Source organism: Pan paniscus, chromosome 16, assembly GCF_029289425.2.
Source record: "Pan paniscus chromosome 16, NHGRI_mPanPan1-v2.0_pri, whole genome shotgun sequence".
Taxonomy (NCBI): Eukaryota; Metazoa; Chordata; class Mammalia; order Primates; family Hominidae; genus Pan; species Pan paniscus.
Window position 1 is genome coordinate 80,001,921 of NC_073265.2, and position 22,208 is coordinate 80,024,128.

Here is a 22,208-nt window from a genome sequence, read left to right on the forward strand (position 1 = left end):
TATTGTTTTGAGAACACCAGGCAATTGCTATAATTAGGTATATGTCCAGTAAGAACTAAATTTTGGGGGAGGTGAATTGAACATGATCTGTTATTTTTAAATGCTGTTATAACAAGTAGTCCTGACACTACATGGAATTAGGTCAAATTGCACAGGTTGTAGGCATGGTCTTCCGCAAGACTCCTCTCACTTCAGACACAAGCTGAAAGCTGCAGGGTTCCCAGGCCACTGTACTTCTGAACAACTGGCTGCAAATTTGGAGGATCCTTCTACCCGCTCAGGTTTAATAATTTGCTAGAATGACTCACAGAACTCAAGAAAATGCTAGACTTACGATTAAAATTTTATTACAAAATATGTAAATCAGGATCAGCTGAAAGAAGAGAATCATCAGGCAATATCTGTGAGAGTCCCCAATATGAAGCTTCTGTGTTCTCAGGATGTGTCACTCTCCTGGCACATTGACGTGTATCACCAACCAGGGAAACTCACCTGAGTTTTGGGTGTCCAGAGTTTTTATTTGGGTTCGTTACATATGCGTGATTGATAGTATTGGCTTTGCGATTAAACTCAATTTTCATTTGGCCTCTGCTCCCTGGAGAATGGGAGGCCAGGCTGGTATCACGTGACTCTATACCTCAGTGGTTGATCTTTCCAGCATGGCCAGCCTCCATCCTTAAACTCTCATGAGGCCAACCAGGAGTCATTGGTTGGCATAAATTCAGGTGTGGGCGGAGGGGCCCACCATGAATCACAGAAACATACCTATCACTCAGGATATCCCAAGGGTCTTAGACGCTCCCCCAGAGACAAAGACCAGCCAGACTTTTTATTATACAGCAGAGTCCTTACAAAAGCAGTACGGCTGCCTAAGATACCTGGGGAGTGAACGTTTCTAATTTTAATTTGTATTTCCTGGGAGAAATATTCAACTGACTTGGTGGGAAGAGCCTTGCTTCGCATTAGGGAGCCCTGCGCTTGGATCTTTCTTCTGCCATTTGTTTGCTGTGTAATCTTGGAGAAGAGATTGCTAAGCCTTGTTATTCCTTCTATAAAAGTGTTGAATTAGATGACTTTTTAAGAACCCTTGAACCTTTTTAAGACTCTTCGTGAATCCTTTGTGACTCAAGAATGTTTTTGATTACACATTCCAGTGTACCTGAAAGCTATACAGTAAGGCCAGTTTCATAAAAATCCTCATCGCTTTTAAGTTAGAGCAATTAAAAATGAAACAAAAGGACTTGAGCATTCAATAGGAATATGAATACAAGCGAGTTTAGTTGAAATAAATACTAATTAAAAAATGAAAACAGTGCTGCTTAATGGATGGTAAGTTGCAGTTTGAATCATGGTTACTCTTAGGTGGATTTATGATTAGTTAGCATGTTCCATGATTGATTTGTTTATATACTTCCTTAATTAGAAAAAAAAAAACTTTCTGTCTCTTTATATTTAGGGATTTTAGCCATTGGTTTAATTAATGAAGCCCTGGATGAAGGTGATGCCCAAAGGACTCTGCAGGCCCTACAGATTCCTGCAGCTAAACTTGAGGGAGTCCTTGCAGAAGTGGCCCAGCATTACCAAGACACGCTGATTAGAGCGAAGAGAGAGAAAGCCCAGGTGAGTGGCATCGGAATTGTTCTTTATGTTGAGAGCACCTCAGCCCTCCTAGAACAAAGGTAGAGGTAGGAATATCTTCCTTGATTCATTCAGTGAATGCCTTCTGGGCACCCTTAGATTCAAAGCACTGGAGGGACACAAAAATGTGAGAGACATAGGCTCCACCTTCTAGGAGCTCATGCTGTTCTACACATTTGGGTTTTTGTTCTTTTGTTTGTTGTTGACAGTCTTTTGTGTCTCTTTCAGTAAATTCTTTACTGAAATATAAGATCCAGGGCTTGGTGCAGTGGCTCACGCCTTGTAATCCCACAGCACTTTGAGAGGCCAAGGCAGGCAGATCCCTTGAGGCCAGGAGTTCAAGACCAGCCTGGTCAACATGGTGAAACCTCATCTCTACTAAAAAAAAAAAAAAAAAATACAAAAATTAGCTGGGCGTGGTGGTGCATGCCTGTAATCCCAGCTACTTGGTAGGCTGAGGCACAGGAATTACTTGAGCCTGAGAGGTGGAGGTTGCAGTGAGCCGAGATTGCGCCACTGCACTCCAGTCTGGGGGACAGAGTAAGACTCCGTCTCAAAAAAATATATATATATATATGTGTGTGTGTGTGTGTGTATATATATACGTGTATATATATATATATATATACACGTATATATACATATATATGATCCAGAAAAAAAAAATATATATATATGATCCAGAAAAATGAACAAGGTAGATGGGTATGCAATTGCATAAATTTTCAAAAGGAGGCACACCTGTGTATTTGGCAGTCAGATTGTAGAACCCATTACCAGCACCACAGAGACCTTCCTCATATCCCCTTCCACCCTTAGCCACCCTCCATTTGGTGGTAAGCACTATTCTGATTTCTATTAATAACACCACAGTTCATTTCCGTCCACTTTTGAGCTGTATTTAAGTGGGATCATACCTTATGTGCTCTTTTGTGTCTGGCTTCTGTTGCCCTAAATAATGTTAATGATATGCATCCATGTGGTTGCATGGAGCCATCCTTTGCTCATTCTCATTGTTGTGTACTATTTCATTGTGTGGTTATATATTATTGGTGAAGTTTTTTGTTGTTTTGTTTGTTTTTTCAGACTGTTGTAAATAGGGCTTCTTTGTTTTTTTTTGAGACGGAGTCTTGCTCTGTCACCCAGGCTAGAGTGCAATGACGCAATCTCAGCTCACTGCAACTTCTGCCTCCCAGGTTCAAGCAATTCTCCTGCCTCTGCCTCCCCAGTACCTAGGATTACAGGCGAGAGCCACCATGCCCGGCTAAAATTTTTTTTTTTTTTTTTTGTATTTTTTGTATTTTTTGTAGAGATGGGGTTTCACCATGTTGGCCAGTTTGGTCTCGAACTCCTGACCTCAAGTGATCTGCCCGCCTCAGCCTCCCAAAGTGTTGGGAATTACAGGCATGAGCCACCGCCCATGGCCTGTAAATAGTGCTTCTATGAATTTTTAATTTTGGTTAAAAACATATATGTGCATTTCTGTTAGGTATACATTTTGGAGAGGAGTTATGGCCATAGGGAACACATATATGAAGCTTTAATAGATAATGTCATGAAGGTTTTTTGTGACAACTTAATTGAAACGTAATTCACATATCATGTAATTCAGCGTCAGTAGACTTTAGTACGTTGATAGAATTGTGCAGTCATCACCACAGTCAATTTTTGAACATTTCATCACCCCAAGAGAAACTCAGTACCCATTAGTAGTCACTCATTTTCCCTTAATCTCCCCCAGCCCTGGGCAACCATCAGACTGCTGGTTTGTCTATGGGTTTGTCTATTCTGAACATTTCATATAAATGGAGTTATGCAATGTATGGTCGTTTGTGACTGGCTTCTTTTAGCTTAGTTTATCCAAGCTGTAGCAGCAGCACTTCATTTCTTTTTGTTGCTGAATAATATTCCATTGTGTGACTGTACCACATTTTATTTATTCATGAGTTGATGACACATGGATTATTTCCACTTTACCACATTTTATTTATCCATTCATGAGTTGATGACATATGAATTATTTGCACTTTATTCGTGATTTGATAGACACTTAGCATGAGTGACAGCTATATAAGTTGTATCTTCAATGTACTTCCCTTTTTAGATACAGAAGCCGACCTAGCTTATTCTCCGAAACCCCACTCCTCTGACAGTCAGATATAAGGCTCCCTTTGGACTTTCTTAGCAGCAAAAACAAACATTACTACCACTAGCATACATAGAATCATTGCAGCCTGACACATTAGAGATTCTGAATCAGTAGAATTAGACTTTAAGCTTAGGAATCTGTATTTTAAAAATGACTTTTTCATTGTTCTGATGACCAGCCAAGTTTGGGAAACACTAATCTAATAAAATGAATCAAAGACAGAGACTTCCATTTCTAGCTTCCCTAGAGCCAACTACTTCTTATCCGAGTAAGTAAAATCAGTTGATCTCAATTTCCTGGCTATGAAATAGCAGTTGTGATTCAACCCTCTCCACAGCATCAAGTGACATTCTGCATAATTATATCTCTTAAATGAAACCTGGTAGTAACTATCAGATACTACGCTTACATGATTAGGACATGGTAATGTCAACTACTGCCATGCCAGTGTAATCAAAGGAGATCAGTCAACATCATAATATTACCAACATATAAAATTACCCACTCCTCTACCCTTCACCAAAACTTACAGAGCCCACATGAGTGTCAGTGTGCAAAAAGCTCCAGTACACTAAAGCCTTGGTCTGTTTTTATACGTCTGGCTACTCAGAATTAAAAATTTCTTTTAGCCCTTCCGCTTGCTGCCTCACTTCAGGAGTCTTCTGAAGGCTATCGTTCTATCCAGTTGTTGTTACTTAGTAAGCACTGAAAAGGAGATCAATCACAATTAGAAAACAGATGTTAATTATGCTTTAATCAACAATTATTTGAGGGCCTACTACATACAAGGCAACTTCCTAGACAGCAACAGCATAAAAAGAGGCATAAACCTTGTCAATTTCCTCAGCAAACTAGGTAGCGGGTAAGACAAACATTTTAAAAGATGAGTTTATGTTACAATTACTTTAACAACTTTATCTTCATAGTAGCATTATTCCTGATAGCCACAGTGGAAAAAAAACAGTATGTCTATCAAGTCAGGAATAGATAAAGTGTAAATAATTCAAAAGGCTGTGTGTGCGTTTTGTTTGGGTCATCGGAGTAAAACTTTTTGAGGATGTGACTATAGAGTTTGAAGCATTTCCTTTGCTGTGGAATAACTTTTCAGACTTCATCAAAGGCGGAGGAAGTCGGGGGAGTTAAAGGAAAAATTGCTTAACATTGCCAGGCCCAGCTGGGTGAACTACACATTGGGTGGAATTGTTTTTTGTTTGTTTGTTTTTGGTTTGGGTTTTTTTGTTTTGTTTTGTTTTGTTTTTTGTTTTTGGCATCACCTGAGCATCTAAGTCTCCATCAGCCATTTGGGAGTGTTTTTAAAAATGTTTATCACTGAGTTACAAATTTAGCGAGCAAAAGATCTTAATTTAAATTTGGTCTGTAGTTTTATTTTCTTCTGATATCTTTGTGTTTGGTTTTGGTATCAGGGTAATACTGGCCTCATGACTTGAAGTGTTCCTTTTATATTTTCAAAGAGTTTGTAAAGGATTAGCTAGTTCTTTAAACATTTGTTACAAGTCACCAGTGAGGCCACATGGTCCGGAGTTTTTTGTGTGGGGGATATTTTGTGTTTTGTTTTGAGCTGCAGTACTGTGTAGGAAAGGGGTCCCGATCCAGACCCCAAGAGATGGTTCTTGGATCTCACACAAGAAAGAATTCAGAGAGAGTCCATAGAGTGAAGTGGAAGCAAGTTTATTAAGAAAGTAAAGGAATAAAAGAATGGCTTCTCCATAGACAGAGCAGCCCTGAGGGCCGCTGGTTGCCCATTTTATATTTCATGATGATATGCTAAACAAGAGCTTTATCAGATCTTTTCTGAGCATGTGCACAGCCCACACATGCACTGTGGCCTCCTAGATCCCATCCAGGAATATGTCAAGTTGTCAGAGCTCTCCATGAACATCTCATTCTCCAGCTTTTCCTTATAAGGTTTTTAGTTAGTCTCTTGTTTGCCTAAACTGTTATCCTTAATGTTTTTGACAATTGCTTTTGGAGAAAAGGCTGTTTGCACTGGATGAGCTCTTGGTCAGGTCAAATAAAGACAGCCATGCGAGTGTGACCTCTGAACAGGTCAGCTAATGAGAGTTCTTTGGGAATGGGGCTTTGAAGGGATGGTAGGAGGGGCAGATTGGAATAGGGGAGTTTAAAGCACCACAGAACTCACTGTTCTTACTGAGTTTCAGCTGTTTTTCTTGAATGCATTCTCCAATTTCTGCAAGCCTTTGGTTAATTTCTACCGTATTGAAAAAACTGGCCGAGTGCAGTGGCTCATGCTTGTAATCCCAGCACGTTGGGATGCCAAGGCGGGTGGATAATTTGAGCCCAGGAATTTGAGACCAGGCTGGGCAAGATGGTAAAACCCTGTCTTAACGAAAAATAAAAATATTAGCTGGACATGGTGGTGTGCACCTGTGGTCCCAGGCACTTGGGAGGTTGAGATGGAAGGATCACTTGGGCCTAGGGGGCTGAGGTTGCAGTGAGCCAAGATTGCACCACTGCACTCCAGCCTGAGTGACAAAGCAAGACCCTGTCTTTAAAAAAAAAAAAAAGGGGCTGGGCGCAGTGCCTCATCCCTGTAATCCCAGCACGTTGGGAGTCCCAGGTGGGCAGATCACCTGTGGTCAGGAGTTCGAGACCAGCCTGGCCAACATGGTGAAACCCCATCTCTACTGAAAATACAAAAAATTAGCCAGGCGTGGTGGCAGGCACCTGTAATCGCAGCTACCCGGGAGGCTGAGGCAGGAGAATCACTTGAACCCAGGAGGTGGAGGTTGCAGTGAGCACCACTGCATTCCAGCTTGGGTGGCAAGAGTGAAACTCCATCTCAAAAAAAGAAAAACTGATGCTGGTGATTGTTTGCCAGTGTACCAATGTTTTTTGTTTGTTTTTCATGGTGGAGAGGATTTTCAGAGGTCTTTACCATTTTCACTAATGTCACGTCTCTCTTCATTAAATTTAGTGTTTGTGGGACTCTTGATAAAAGCGGATTACTAGTCATGAGTAGTACAGTCTGAATGCAAGACATGGATATCAGGGCTCCTCAAGAACTCATTTTATAATTAAGAATATGAATGACTTAGGCCGTATGTGGTGGCTTACGCCTATAATCCCGACACTTTGGGAGGTCAAGGCAGGCGGATCACTTGAGGTCAGGAGTTTGAGACCAGCCTGGCTGACATGGCGAAACTCCATCTCTACTAAAAATACAGGTGTGGTGTACACCCCTGTAGTCCCAGCTACTCAGGAGGCTGAGGCAGGAGGATTGCTTGAACCCGGGAGTAGGAGGTTGCAGTAAGCTGAGATCATACCACTGCACTCCAGCCTGGGTGACAGCGAAGCTGCATCTCAAAAAGGAAGAAAGAATAAGAATGACTTAAATCGGCTGGGTGCGGTGGCTTACACCTGCAATCTTTGTACTTTGGGAGGCCGAGGCAGGTGGATCACGAGGTCAGGAGATCAAGACCATCTTGGCTAACACAGTGAAACCCCATCTCTACTAAAAATACAAAAAAAAAAAAGAAAAAGAAAAAAAAAAATTAGCCCGGCATGGTGGTAGGCGCCTGCGCCTTTAGTCCCAGCTACTCGGGAGGCTGAGGCAGGAGAATGGCATGAACCCAGGAGGTGGAGCTTGCAGTGAGCCAAGATCGGGCCACTGCACTCCAGCCTGGGCGACAGAGCGAGACTCTGTCTCAAAAAAAAAGAATGACTTAAATCTCACTCTGACCTCCATGTGTGTATATGCACTTATGCACACATGCTTATATACATGTAGCTAGTAATCAGCTGGTTCACACCAGCACAGCTGTACCAGTTGTTAGGACATTGAAATTCTTTTATTTTGTTTGGTACATTGTTACTGTCCCAACCCTCCCATATCTGTGCCATCACTCCCCAACTCTAATTGAAATCCCACTATATGGCAACTAAACCAGCAGTGACCATAAGGACTCTGCTCCATCCTGATTGGTCAGTGCTTATGTTGTGTAGTTGATAAACGTGTTGTACAGATTTGTGTATGTGTGTTTATGTGTGTATGTGGTATATATGTGGTTATATATTTATATATGTAATATTGGGTCTATCATCACACATGCAAACCAAGCCACATAGTAAGTAAAGTCTTTTTAAAAAGTTTTGAGTGATGAGAAGTGCCCTTTAGAGGGGTGTGTGAGTGTGTGCTTTCCATATATACATGTACATAACATAGTCATTCCTTTGCCTCTTCCCCCTTTTCCTGTGTTTGTGGCTTCTTCACCTCTTCTACCTCCAATCATTGCCCACTCTTTTTTTAAATTCTGACTTCTGGTCCCTATCTCTTTACCTCTTCTGAAATGCAATCAGTGTGTTTCTAAGTGTCAGAGTTGTTAGGGAGCTGTGCTTGAATATATCTTAGATAGCATTTTTACAGCAAATCTGTTTTCTCTCCATAATATCTAGCCTGGGCTTTAACACTCTGCTCAGTCATTTGAGTTAATCTTTAGGTAATCTCTTTAAAACAAATTTTACCAGAAGGATTTGGGTTTTGTCATTTTATTCAGTCTAATTGGAGCAGAAAGAACCTGTTCTTTCTTCTTACACTGGGATGAGGTAGTGTATGCTGTCTCTCTTTCCTTCTTCATTCTGGTGAGGGGCTTTTCTGTATTAATGTTTCCCTGAAACACCTGACACACCCATCCATTCACTTTTTCTTGCCTTTCATACTATTGCTCTATTGCTTATTTCTTAAGGAGTATGTATGAAAGGTTTTACTTTAATCTGCATGGGGCAGGGAAGAAAGAATTCTGAATGCTTAGAAAGGTTCTGCCTTTCTCAATGCAAGGGAGGTTGTGCTAAGTCTCACAACTTTGCTTACAGCAGATTCTGCTCAGATATCTGTTGTATGATTATCCCAGAAGTGAACCAAAAATGGCTTGTTTCTGTGGAAATGCTTCTGTTTTTATGATACGAGGATTTTTCTGCTGCTTCTCTTGGAGACTAGACCATCAGCCCTCTCGCTTATGACTTCACAATTTAAGTTGTCACAAGCCTGCAGCTGACTCATTCATTGTATTGTCTCACATTGGAACTATTGTCTAGTATTTCCAGCAGTTATTCTTAGGACTCTAGGGGATAGTGTGTGGTCATTTTCTATTTTCAGTAATAGAAAGCGACTAGTGGTAGGAAGGTACTAGGTTCTGCAGCTTTTAAGTGATTTATTTGTTCTTGCATTCTATTTATCTGTTTACTCTTTCCCTTTCCCAAGACTGTGAGCTTCTTAAAATTGGGACAGTGCCTCTTAGAATTGTAAGGCCAGCACCTACCATAATTAGGTTAAATGATCTTTCTAAAAGACTGCATTTAAGAGAAATCACTGCTTTCAATTTCAGATGCTTTCCTTTGGCCTTATCCTGTCACCTGCACTCTTTATAAATTGCAGGGATTGTGGCTGCTTCACTATATGGAGTGAAATGTTGTGTCTTTCTCTAATAAAACAGGAGGAAAGCCAAGCCTTCCCTAAGGTTTTGTGACTTCAACTGTTGGGCAGTGAAACGTTTCACTTTGCGTCAAAGCTCAGACCCTGCCTCATTTGGGCACATAGTTATGGTGATTTACCAAGTTCTTTATTCTGCCTCATTCATGCCTTGGCAAATTATATTCACATCAAGCAATCTAAATGAATTTTTGAGCTGCTATTTATACCAACTGCTGTTAGCTCAAGCCTCAGGAGTATGTTAATTTTGTTGGGTCTGCGTAGATCACCACAAACATGACTCTCACAACCTGGCCACTTTAAAACCTGAAGTGCCTTGTCTTTTCTAGAGAAGATTGCCCCAGTAATCTGCTGAATTGATGCTTTCTGTAAAGACCTTACAGGCATCTTAATAAAGAACCCCCACTCTTTTGAGATCGTTGAAACCTACATAACCTCAGTATGACCATGGAAATCTAATGGGGTATCAGCAGTGGTTTCTGATTCTGACTATCACACTGAGAGTAGGTAGAAGTAGAATCCTATTGTGCTAACTCTCAGTAACAGTAGTGACTACCTGGGGCTAATCCATAAGCTACTTCCCCAAATTGAAATATGGCAGCCACATTCTTGAAAATTGGAAGATACGGCCAGGCGCAGTGGCTCACACCTGTAATCCCAGCACTATGGGAGGCCGGGACGTGCAGATCACAAGGTCGGGAGATTGAGACCATCCTGGCTAACATGGTGAAACCCCGTCTCTACTAAAAAAATACAAAAAATTAGCTGGGCGTGGTGGCGGGTGCACGTAGTCCCAGCTACTCGGGAGGCTGAGGCAGGAGAATGGCGTGAACCTGGAAGGCAGAGCTTGCAGTGAGCTGAGATCACGCCACTGCACTCCAGTCTGCGTGACAGAGCGAGACTCTGTCTCAAAAAAAAAAAAAAAATTGGAAGATATTAGAGGAAGGTATTTCTACTAATCTAATTCTGTTTAAAATGCCATTCAGAGCAAATGGTCACCAATAAGCGCCTTTAAAAAAGAAACTTGTCTTAACGAATTTAGGAAGAGGAAAGTAAGTCACCTCCACTACATCATACATCATCTCTATCCACAATAGTCAACTCAGACTATGCTGTGAGGCTTTTGTTAGCTGTACTAAGGAAAGTAATCACAACATTCATTATATTTCTGTGTGAAAATTTGCTTTTAAATTCACAGCAACTGATTTAACATTCAAGTTTTAGGATATCAGCTAGTGAGAAATGTAGATTGCCTGTAGTGACTTCTGGCTTTAAATGTGATAAGTCAAAGATTCTGGTTAAAGTAAGACTTGACAGTCTTAAAAACATTAGTAGTCATAGAGAACGTTAACTTCCTCTGAACATTGTTGGCAAAGGAGGCTTTCAAATAAGTACTGCATATTCATATATATACCCTGGCCCTTGTCACCCTGTTAAAGTCTCTGGACCCCTTCCCAGTCTGTCTGGGCCTCTTGCCCCTTCTAGCTGTTCACAACTTCCTGAACCACTTAAATTCATCTTTATATAATCTTCACCTACATGTGAGCCATTTCCCTTATCTTATGACCTTTACCAGTTTGTTTGTTTTTGGAGACCGGTCTATACTCTGACTGGAGTGCAGTGGTAAGAACACGGCTCACTGCAGCCTAACCTCCTGGGCTCAAGCAATCCTGCCTCAGCCTCCCTAGTAGCTGGGACTATAGGCATGCACCGCCATGCCTGGCCAAGTTATGTTTGTTTGTTTGTTTGTTTGTTTTTAGAGAGACGGGGTCTCACTATGTTGCCCAGGCTGGTCTCGAACTCCTGGGCTCAAGCATTCCTTCTGCCTCAGCGCCCCCAAAGTGTTGGATTACAGGTGTGAGTCACTGCATCCAACTTTTTACCAGTTTTTTGATGCCTCCTTCTTCCATTTGACTAACCCACGTGTCTCATATTTTTTAAGCCTGTTCTTCCATATTTAATTGAGTCTAGGAAGCCCCCTTCTTCACGTGTATGTTACATGTACCCCGATTTCATGACTTTAATATTTTGCTTTTAATGATATGTAGGAAATCCAGGATGAGTCAGCTGTGTTATGGTTGGATGAAATTCAAGGTGGAATCTGGCAGTCCAACAAAGACACCCAAGAAGCACAGAAGTGTATGTATCACCTGTTTTATTTCTGTTTTGGTGGAGGCTGGGGGTGACAAGGTGCTCCATACAGCTTGACCAAGATAGGTATGGGGGAACAATTTGCCAGTAGATATAGTTAGGTGAAGCAGTATGTGAATTTAGACACTCTCTAAACTATTCTGGTAACAATTCTTTCCCGAAATAGTTGCCTTAGGAATCTTTGCCATTAATGAGGCAGTAGAAAGTGGTGATGTTGGCAAAACACTGAGTGCCCTTCGTTCCCCTGATGTTGGCTTATATGGAGTTATCCCTGAATGTGGTGAAACTTACCAGAGTGACCTTGCTGAAGCCAAGAAGAAAAAACTGGCAGTAGGTGAGTTCTGGGATAATACATATGTGCCCTGAAGCTAACCCTTGAGTATATGAGGGGACAGATGTAGAGGAAAGGGATAAGCTATAGGGAAAGACCTTTTAGCATAGATGTACAGTACTTAGGCTCATTTTAATGGAGATAAAATCCCTATTTTTGCAAATATCCTCCCCCCCCCCCCCCGCTTGTGGACAGCTGTGTTAATAAGGCCAATTTTCTGAGAATGTGGGAAAGATTAAAATATTTAACTGTTTATCTTTCACAGAGTAGCAGTAGCTCTGATTAAGCCTATAGGCAATTAAAAGTAGTTTGTCTGTAAAAAGAGGGAAAGAAATAAGATTTCTTACCCCATTTTATGGACTTTTAAAAATTAAAAAACTGGGCCGGGTGCGGTGGCGCACGCCTGTAATCCCAGCACTTTGGGAGGCTGAGGCGGGCAGATCGCCTGAGGTCAGGAGTTCAAGACTAGCCTGGCCAACATGGTAAAACCCTGTCTCTACTAAAAATACAAAACTTAGCTGAGTGTGGTGGCGTGTGCCTGTAATCCCAGCTACCCGGGAGGCTGAGGCCGGAGAATCACCTGAACCCGGGAGGCAGAGGCTGCCGTGAGCCAAGATCATGCCACTGCACTCCAGCCTGGGCAACAGAGCAAGACTCTGTCTGAAAATAATAATAATAATAATAAATTGAAAAACTGGAGAGGCTGAATGGTTGTACATTTTTTAAGACAGACAGGCCTTAAACTTTGGCTTTGGAGTGAACAAAGTTAATCATGGTTAATTCCATAATTGGACTTCATAGGTATTTTCTTCTTATAGACATAAATGAGCTAAATTAGTCATTACAAAGCCATAATTTAATGGGAGCTTAGCATGCCCCTTTACTCTCACAGATCCAAGGAGCAGCTTTTGGAGTGGTCTTCATTTAGACTGTGAGACTAACTAATAATCCTGCAGTTCTGGATGTACAGCTGGGGAGTGTGGCTCTGGATGTCTTCTATCTTTCCTTTATTTTCTGCCAGGAGATAATAACAGCAAGTGGGTGAAGCACTGGGTAAAAGGTGGATATTATTATTACCACAATCTGGAGACCCAGGAAGGAGGATGGGATGAACCCCCAAATTTTGTGCAAAATTCTATGCAGCTTTCTCGGGAGGAGATCCAGGTAGGTCACCTTTCTTCACGTAAGAAGAAGCTGAGAGAAAGTGTTTTCAAGCTATAATATTAATTAAGAGGAACAGGGCATGTGGTCAGAAGCCCTAGACTAAAATTGAGGTTATGTAATGAGCTGTTTTGTGGTAATTTTTTTGTAGTAGTTGGGGGAGTGACTGAGGCCTGAATTTGTAAAACATCTGAATTATAGAATTAAGTGATATAAACCATATGCTAAGAAAAGTTAGATGATCTATAAAAGAAAAATGAAAAGTTGCTGACTCCATTAAATGCAACTATTTTAATCTCTCCCAGTTTATATTTTCAGTCTCTCTTCTAACTGTTCCACAAATTATATTAGCTACAACCTGCACTTTCAAATAAAGTTAGCATTTTCATAGAGCTTTTAAAGTACTTTTTCATCTTCTGTGTCTTCGTGTCTTTGCTTATGCTGTTCCATTCAACAGTTTTTGTTTGTTTGTTTGTTTTTTGTTTTTTTTTTAAACAGAGTCTCACTGTGTCACCTAGGCTGGAGTGCAGTGGTGCATTCTCGGCTCACTGCAACCTCCACCTCCCTGGGTTCAAGCGATTCTTCTGCCTCAGCCTCCCGAATACCTGGGATTACAGGCATGCACCACACCTGGCTAATTTTGTAATTTTAGTAGAGACGAGGTTTTGCCCTGTTGGCCAGGCTGGTCTTGAACTCCTGACCTCAAGTGATCCACCCGCCTCAGCCTCCCAAAGTACTGGGATTACAGGCGTGAGCCAGCACACCCAGCCCATTCAACAGTTATTTGTTGAATACCTCAAATGTGGCAGGTACTCTTCTAAGGAATGGGGATATAGTCATGAACCAAACAAAGTCTCTGTGTCATGAGATGTCTCTCCCCTGCCATCTATATCTGTCAAAATTCTTTCCTTCCCTTTGTACTGATTGTTGGTATCATAAAAGAAAAAAATTCAGGCTGGGCATGGTGGCTCACACCTGTAATCCCAGCACTTTGAGAGGCTAAGGCAAAAAGACTGCTTGAGCCCAGGAGTTCAAGACAAGCCTGGGCAACATGGTGAAACCTCATCTCTGCAAAAAATACAAAAATTAGCTGGGCATAGTGGTGTGTGTCTGTGATTCCAGCTACTTGGGAGGATGAGGCAGAAGGATCACTTGAGCCCGGGAGGTGAAGGCTGTAACGAGCCATGATCACAGCAGTGCACTCCAGCCTGGGCAACAGAGCAAGACCCTGTCTCAAAAAAAGGAATATTTAATTTAAAAATTCAGTCCTCCAAGCACACCCATCTCAAGTCACCTCCTCTATGAATCTTTTTAAAATTTACTTTCCTTACCCCCTTCATCTTCCTTTGAAGCTCCCAAAGAACTTGGTATTCATTCAGAATTTAATGTACTTGGATTCGAATTTTAGTGACATTTGTGCTTGTCTGTGCCCCCTAGTAGTTTTTAAGGTGAGCTGCTAAGTTTGCAGTACTTTCTCAAAGGGGAAGTTACATTGTCATTGATGGACTGTTGAGGACTTTTAAGTTTTAACTTGGTGCTGCACTCCTGTTACTTAAACCAGAGTTGTTTAATGAATGTTAAAGGGGAGGAATATATACTGGGGGAAGATGCTCAGTAAGCTCCTGTAGGTCATTAGACATATTACTAACAGACATTCAGGATTCCTAGAGAAAAACGACAGTAAAAGATTTTCAAAAGGTCATTTACTTCCCTTTGGCAATATTTCCCAAATCGTGTGTGGAACAAGTCAAAAATACACCTGTGGAAAAACTGAAATAGTCCCTTTATTTAGGAGTTAACATCAGATGGGTGATTTCTACCTTGTGGTTAAAGTTCTCTTTATATGGTGGGTTACAGTCTCTTACCCTTCCAGTGTTTCATCTTCATTGCTAATGATTTCACAGGTGATGAAATTTAAATTCATTGAACTCTGTTCTGGGCATTGAGAAGATAGAAATATGTATCAGAGAGTCTCTACCTTCCATTGTTTGACAGTGTTGTGAAAACAGCAGACACAAAACCGAGTACTGTAATGTAAGGCAGAGAGAAGTGGTGCTGTAATCACAGCACAATAAGGGAAGTCTTAAGGGAATTTTTCATTTTGTCCTGGAGTAACATATTTTAGCAGCTGAGGAAAAAAAGAAAAGGCTGTTCTAGACAGAAAGGGAAAGTTAAGGATGAGCTTGCTGAAATTATAAAAAGGAAGTAGGAGAGAAAATAGAAAAGGAAAAAGCACAGAGTACTGAAAGGACATGGACCACTGAAGGAGAGACGAATGGTGTATTACCTGGCACGTGGTAGGAGTGGCAGGACAAGAGGCCCAGGTTGAAGCTTGAGGGCCTAATGTGCTGTGCTAAGGAATTCAGGGTACAACTTCTAGCAGAGTGATTTTTAACTCTTGTTAGTTCAGGGACACCTTTGAGAATCTTATTAACCTCCACAGAAACACTCATGTTTGAATAGTGTTTTGCATATATGGACCTAAGAATTTAAACAGGGAAGGGATGCTACCTCATTTTCAGCATGTGACCTGACCTCTTACCTCCCCTGCCAACAATAGTGGCGATCACATATAGATCCTCCCACTCTACTCACCACTCTGTACTTTGAACTTACTTGGATTTTCACTGATTCCTTCTTCATTTTCTCTCTGGAGGAAACAGCTATCCTTTCTAAAGCTCATTATTGATCTTACTGCTTGATTTCATCCTCTCCCAGTTCCTTGCAGACCTTGTACTTTTCGTGCTCTTCCTCCAGTGCTTGTCAGGATTTAATGTCTGTCTGAATCACCTGGGATCTTGTTAAAATGAAGGCTCTGATTCTAGTGCGAGGTCTGAGAAAATCTATGTTTCTGACAAGCTTTCAGGTGATGTTGATGCTGCTGGCCCAAGGACTGTATTTTAAGTAGCAGCCTACATACTTAAGCACGTTTATTTCCCACATCTTTGAAAAAATAATAATACAAAATTATTTTAAAGCCCATGGAATTTCCCTGATCTGGCCTCACCTACATTCATACTCTTGCTAAGGGCCTTGAAAGTTAGTCTACTCGTCACTAATTCACTCTCTGTTACCATCCACTTTTTGGCTCACAGCAGTGTGGTTTCCTGTCCAGCTTTTACTTAGTAAAACTCTTATTTTAGAATTCATCAATAACCTTTTAATTGCCAAATTCAATTCTGAGCACTCATCATATTTGACTTGTCAAAAGTCTCTTCCTCAAACCCTCAATTCCTTTGGCTTCTGCCATACAACTCTCTTCTAATTTTCCTACTTCTAAATGTTCCTTCTTAATCTCTCTTGCTACCTTCCTTTCTCGACCTCTGCTTGAATTATACAAAGAGTCCATTGGCCGCCTTCTCCTACACATTCTTCCTGAGTGATCTCTTTCAAGCCTGTGGCTCCAGCCCTTACCCTTGTGCTTGTGACTCCTAAATCTGTACCTCCAGACGTTAGCCCTTTTCCCCACCACCAGGTTTTTGCCCTTCATTTTGCAGTCCAGAAGTCCAGCAGACACCTCAAACACAGTTTAACAGGAAAAAACCAGAGGCTGCAATAGTGTATAAGGTTGTATTTTTATCTCACATGAAATGATTCTGCAGTTCAGCAGTCCAGGGAAAATGTGGCTTGATGGTATCATCTGTCCCAGGATCCTTCATCTTTGTGCTCTGTCATTCTTAGCATGTGGCTTCCATTCTCAAGGTCACCTTGTCACCTATAATGACAGTTTGGAGCTTTGACCATCAAGTTAGCAGTCCAAGCAGGAAGTAGGAAGAAGGGGAAGGAGAGCAAAAAAGGTGTACTGTCAGCTGTCTGTTTCTCTCAAGGAGCTTTCTCAAAGGTCTTGCCATACTACTACTGCTCACAGCGCATGACCTCGCTCTACCTCATGAAGTCTTTTTTTTTTTTTTTTTTTGAGGCAGAGTTTCGCTCTTGTTGCCCAGGCTGGAATGCAATGGCGCGATCTTGGCTCACCACAACTTCCGCCTCCCAGGTTCAAGCGATTCTCCTGCCTCAGCCTCCCCAGTAGCTGGGATTACAGGCATGCGCCACCACACCTGGCTAATTTTTGTATTTTTAGTAGAGATGGGGTTTCTCCATGTTGGTCAGGCTGGTCTCGAACTCCTGACCTCAGGTGATCCACCCACCTCAGCCTCCCAAAGTGCTGGGATTACAGGCGTGAGCCACCACGCCTGGCCACTCGTGGAGTCTTTTAAGTGCATACAGTGTTGCCCAGAAAAAAAAAAAATCGAGGCTCTGGTACCAAGGAGAAAGGAGAAGGTAGATGTTGGATAAGTAACTAGATGTTCCTAACCATTCTTACTGCTGCTGCCCTTGTTCAAGCCCAGGCCATCTGTCACTTGGATCACAATAGCAGCATTGTAATTCACCCACTTGGTTGAAGTCTCTTCTCACTCTAATCTGTCAGCTGCTTTCCTAACAGTATTGTTTTTCTAAAAATAATCTCCACCCTGGGCAATATAATGAGGACTCACCTCTACAAAAAATATTTTTTAAAAAATTAAAATTAGCCAGGTGTGGTGGTACACTTGTAGCCCCAGCTACTCAGGAGGTGAGGTGGGAGGATTGCTTGAGCCCAGGAGTTTGAGGCTGCAGTGAGCTGAGATTGTACCACTGCACTCCAGCCTGGATGACAGAATGAAATCTTGTCTCTAAAATAAATAATAAACATCTGATTGTTTTATTCCTTTGCTTGACAAAGTTTCCTGGCTCTCCAGTATCTTTAGTAACAGTCCAAACCCTCTAGGCTACTTTTCAAGACCATTTGCAATCTGCCTGGAGAAGCAATTTTCAGTCGTCACCTCTGGTCTCTCCCCCTGAGATGTCCTGCATTGTGACATTCTAGGGGTCCCTCGGTACGTGGCACACAGCCCTGTTGGGTACCTGTCACTCTGTTCTTGTCTACAGTGACCCCAGATCAGCCAGCACAGTGCCCAGCCTAGTGAGTGTTGGATAGGTAGATAAGTGAGATGACATATGAAGTAAAAGAAGATCAAGTTTTTGTTTATGAAATGTTTTCTAGCTGGGAGGACGTGTGTGAGAACAACCTAGTCCTAAAGAACAGACCTGAGGGCTTTATTCCTGTTGTGTAGCTAATGATCTAGTGTAGACTTAGGAAGCAGGAGGTGTTAGCTTGTGTGCTGTGGATGAGACTTCGTGAAAACCTGCATCCATTCTTGCCTGTGAATGTCTTTGAATGTGACCACTGCTTTTTCAGAGTTCTATCTCTGGGGTGACTGCCGCATATAACCGAGAACAGCTGTGGCTGGCCAATGAAGGCCTGATCACCAGGCTGCAGGCTCGCTGCCGTGGATACTTAGTTCGACAGGAATTCCGATCCAGGATGAATTTCCTGAAGAAACAAATCCCTGCCATCACCTGCATTCAGGTATTTCAGAATCTATCACACAGACAGCAAGCGGGCATCTAGAGCAGGGGTAATAAACGGTCAGCTGTCACCATTGACTGTCTGAGTGTGTTTTTTGAGTGCTGGACTCTTAGTCTTCTCTTTCCTTTGACAGGTACCTCCTCTTTACTACCATATAACTGTAGTGTGCCTACAGGTGTTTAATGCTGGCACAGTGGCAGTTCTTGGGTACCTCTTCCTCTCTTCTTCTAAGACTGTACCTTTCTGTAAGATTTGAACCTTGAGGGAAACAACTGTGGTTTGGCTTCAATGATAAGGTAGCACAATGTCCTGGAAAGAATTCTGAGTTAGGAATGATGGCTGCACTGCTGCCAGACAGTGGTGAATCTCCAAGTCTGTGTCCCCATCTGTAAAAGGGGAATGCCCCATTGTATCTTATCTTCCTCACCTGGTTTGTTGTAAGAAGCCAGTAAATGAATCTGTATGGCTGCACTGTAAAAGGTGTGCAGGGCTGTGCTGACGTTGGGGACGTAGAATGTAGCCATCGTGTTCTTCCAGTGGAGGGATGGCCCGTGCCCTTGTTCCCCTGTCACTGCTGGAAGTGGTCCTTCCTAAAACTTCATCATGAAATTGCACTTGGATCATGTATCAAGATGAAAGTTTTTTTTTAACTTCCATTGATGCTTGGGAAGTAATATGTCTTCTGTAACATTTGATTGTTTCAGTCACAGTGGAGAGGATACAAGCAGAAGAAGGCATATCAAGATCGGTTAGCTTACCTGCGCTCCCACAAAGATGAAGTTGTAAAGGTATGGTAGCCTGAACAGGGTTTCTCCATGAGGGGCACAGGTATAACACGTGTTGAGATGAAGGACTCTTCTAATTTCCAGGATCCCTTTTCCACAGATTCAGTCCCTGGCAAGGATGCACCAAGCTCGAAAGCGCTATCGAGATCGCCTGCAGTACTTCCGGGACCATGTAAGCACCCTTGGATCATACAGGCCATTAGGAGCAATTTTGCCATATTTTTGGTAGACAGATGAACAGAGAAATTTCTTCTTCTTTTTTGTTCCTTAGATAAATGACATTATCAAAATCCAGGCTTTTATTCGGGCAAACAAAGCTCGGGATGACTACAAGACTCTCAGTGAGTAACTGGCTCCGCGTGAAGAGTTGAGGCAGTGGCTGGGAGCCACCAAGTTCAGGGTATTCTCCACAGACCTCTTTTGTTATCCTGAAGGCAAGGCTTGGGGGAGAGGGTGTGACCTGTGACATAAGCCCCTTTGCTAACATGTGGCTAGGTGTCTTGTTAGCTTGTTGCATTAACCTTTATCATAACATAGCAATAGCCTGACACAGAAGACTGCACCTGATAGTTGTCTTAGCACATCTCAAAATTAAATGTGTATGAATAGACTACTTTTTCAAGACAATGCTATTTCCTGAGACGTAGTACTTTTTCTGCTAACTCCATTCTTTGATGCATACTTTCTGTCAGTCAATGCTGAGGATCCTCCTATGGTTGTGGTCCGAAAATTTGTCCACCTGCTGGACCAAAGTGACCAGGATTTTCAGGAGGAGCTTGACCTTATGAAGATGCGGGAAGAGGTTATCACCCTCATTCGTTCTAACCAGCAGCTGGAGAATGACCTCAATCTCATGGATATCAAAATTGGACTGCTAGTGAAAAATAAGATTACGTTGCAGGTATGGCCCAGTGCCAGCGGGGGCCTTGGAACGGTTCATCCTGCTTTGTAACCCCTGCATTCCCCTTTCTGACTGGTGAGGAGGGTGGAGGCTGACTTTCTTCTCAGCTACTGCCATAAGAGCTTTTTTTTTTTCTTTTGACTGAGTCTCACTCTGTTGCCCAGGTTGTAGTGCGATGTGATCTCAGCTCACTGCAACCTCTGCCTCCCAGGTTCAAGCAATTCTCCTCCCTCAGCCTCCTAAGTATCTGGGGTTACAGGCACGTGACACTATACTTGGCTAATGTTTTTTGGTTTTTGGCTTTTTTTTTTTTTTTTTTTTTTGCTGATGGAGTTTCCCTCTTGTCGCTCAGGCTGGAGTGCAGTGGCGTGATCTCGGCTCACTGCAACCTCTGCCTCGCAGGTTCAGCGATTCTCCTGCCTCAGCCTCCCAAGTAGCTGGGATTACAGGCGCATGCCACTACACCCTGGTAATTTTTGTATTTTTACTGGAGATGGCGTTTCGCCATGTTGACCAGGCTGGTCTTGAAGTCCTGACCTCGGGTGATCCACCCGCCTCAGCCTCCCAAAGTGCTGGGATTACAGGCGTGAGCCACGACACCCGGCTTTTTTGCATTTTTAGTAGAGACGGGGGTTTCACCATGTTGGCCAGGCTGGTCTGGAGCTCCTGGCCTCAAGTGATTGATCCACTCACCTTGGCTTCCCAAAGTGCTGGGATTACAAACATGAGCCACCATGCCCGGCCATCATAAGCTTTTAAAAAAGTTATGTAAGACAGGTCAGGCATGATGGCTCACACCTATAATCCCAGCACTTTGGGAGGCCGAGAAGGGCGGATCACTTGAAGCCAGGAGTTTGAGACCAGCCAGGCCAACATGGTGAAACCCTGTCTCTACTAAAAATTTAAAAAAATTAGCTGGACATGGTAGTACATGCCTGTAATTTTAGCTACTCAGGAGGCTGAGGTGGAAGAATCGCTTGAACCTGGGAGGCAGAGGTTGCAGTGAGCCAAGATTGCATGACTGCACTCCGGACTGGGTGACAGAGTGAAACTCTATCTCCAAAAAAATAAAAATAAAAATAAAAATTATTTAAGACATAAAACAACTTAATTGACAAAATTTTGATAGAGAAAAGAAGATAAATGTCTTTTCCTAATTTCACCTACCCCAGTCATTTTGTATCTTACATTCTTACTTCATATTAAAGGATAAGACTCTTTCCCTATGATAAGTAGTCATAATTTTTTTTTATTTTTTATTTTTTTGAAACAGAGTTTCCCTCTGTACCCCAGGCTGGAGTGCAGTGGCATGATCATGACTCACTGCAACCTCGACCTCCTAGGCTCAAGTGATTCTCCCACTTCAGCCTCTCAAGTAGCTAGGACGACAGGTGCATGCCACCACGTCTGGCAAATTATATTTTTATAAGAGATAGAGTATCTTTGTATTGCCCAGGCTGGTCTCAAACTCCTGGGCTCAGGTGATCCTCCTGCCTCAGCCTCCCAAAGTGCTGGGATTACAGGTGTAAGCCGCTGCACCCAGCCATAAATATTATTTTTAACAGTAGCATAATAGATTTTTAGAAGATATACTATGATTTACCTCTTTTTCCCCTAGTATTTGACATTTAGGTTGTTTTCCAAGCGTTTATTATAAATAACATTGCAATTAATGTTTCAATATATATGTAGCTTTTATTGTATTTAAGACTTATTTTTATAATAGACTGCTGGAAGTTGGTTTCCCAATTCAGTGGACATTCTTATGGCTCAGATTCTTTGTTGGAACATAGGAATGGATTTGACTGGTGTACTGAAAACAGGATAAAGTGTAGTGGTTTTTAAATATTCAGTGGGAATCTGCCAGTGCAGTAGACCTTCATGTGAGTTTGCACGTGCTACAAAACCTTTCCTCAATGCCCAGAGGTTCATCTTTGAAAGCTTTCTGATCTATTTATTGGTTTTTGTTTATAGGATGTGGTTTCCCACAGTAAAAAACTTACCAAAAAAAATAAGGAACAGTTGTCTGATATGATGATGATAAATAAACAGAAGGGAGGTCTCAAGGCTTTGAGCAAGGAGAAGAGAGAGAAGTTGGAAGCTTACCAGCACCTGTTTTATTTATTGCAAGTAAGTGGCTCCTGGAATCCGTGTTATAAAAATTTAGTGAATTTATTTTTCCACAAGAAAGCTTTACCATCGATCTCTCTGGAAG

The 22,208-nt window shown here is 42.1% G+C and overlaps 1 protein-coding gene across 2 annotated transcripts in view; it reads left to right on the top strand.

Moving 5' to 3' along the window:
* Nucleotides 1-22,208, top strand: part of IQGAP1 (IQ motif containing GTPase activating protein 1) — a 114,073-nt gene that overhangs the window by 66,559 nt on the left and 25,306 nt on the right. For both annotated transcript variants that reach the window (XM_008959859.4, XM_034939424.4), the window contains 10 exons: nt 1,457-1,620; nt 11,303-11,393; nt 11,572-11,739; nt 12,758-12,900; nt 18,137-18,307; nt 19,012-19,095; nt 19,193-19,264; nt 19,364-19,433; nt 19,785-19,993; nt 21,968-22,123. In XM_008959859.4, the coding sequence (XP_008958107.2) occupies nt 1,457-1,620; nt 11,303-11,393; nt 11,572-11,739; nt 12,758-12,900; nt 18,137-18,307; nt 19,012-19,095; nt 19,193-19,264; nt 19,364-19,433; nt 19,785-19,993; nt 21,968-22,123 (1,328 nt within the window). The remainder of the gene's footprint in view (nt 1-1,456; nt 1,621-11,302; nt 11,394-11,571; nt 11,740-12,757; nt 12,901-18,136; nt 18,308-19,011; nt 19,096-19,192; nt 19,265-19,363; nt 19,434-19,784; nt 19,994-21,967; nt 22,124-22,208) is intronic.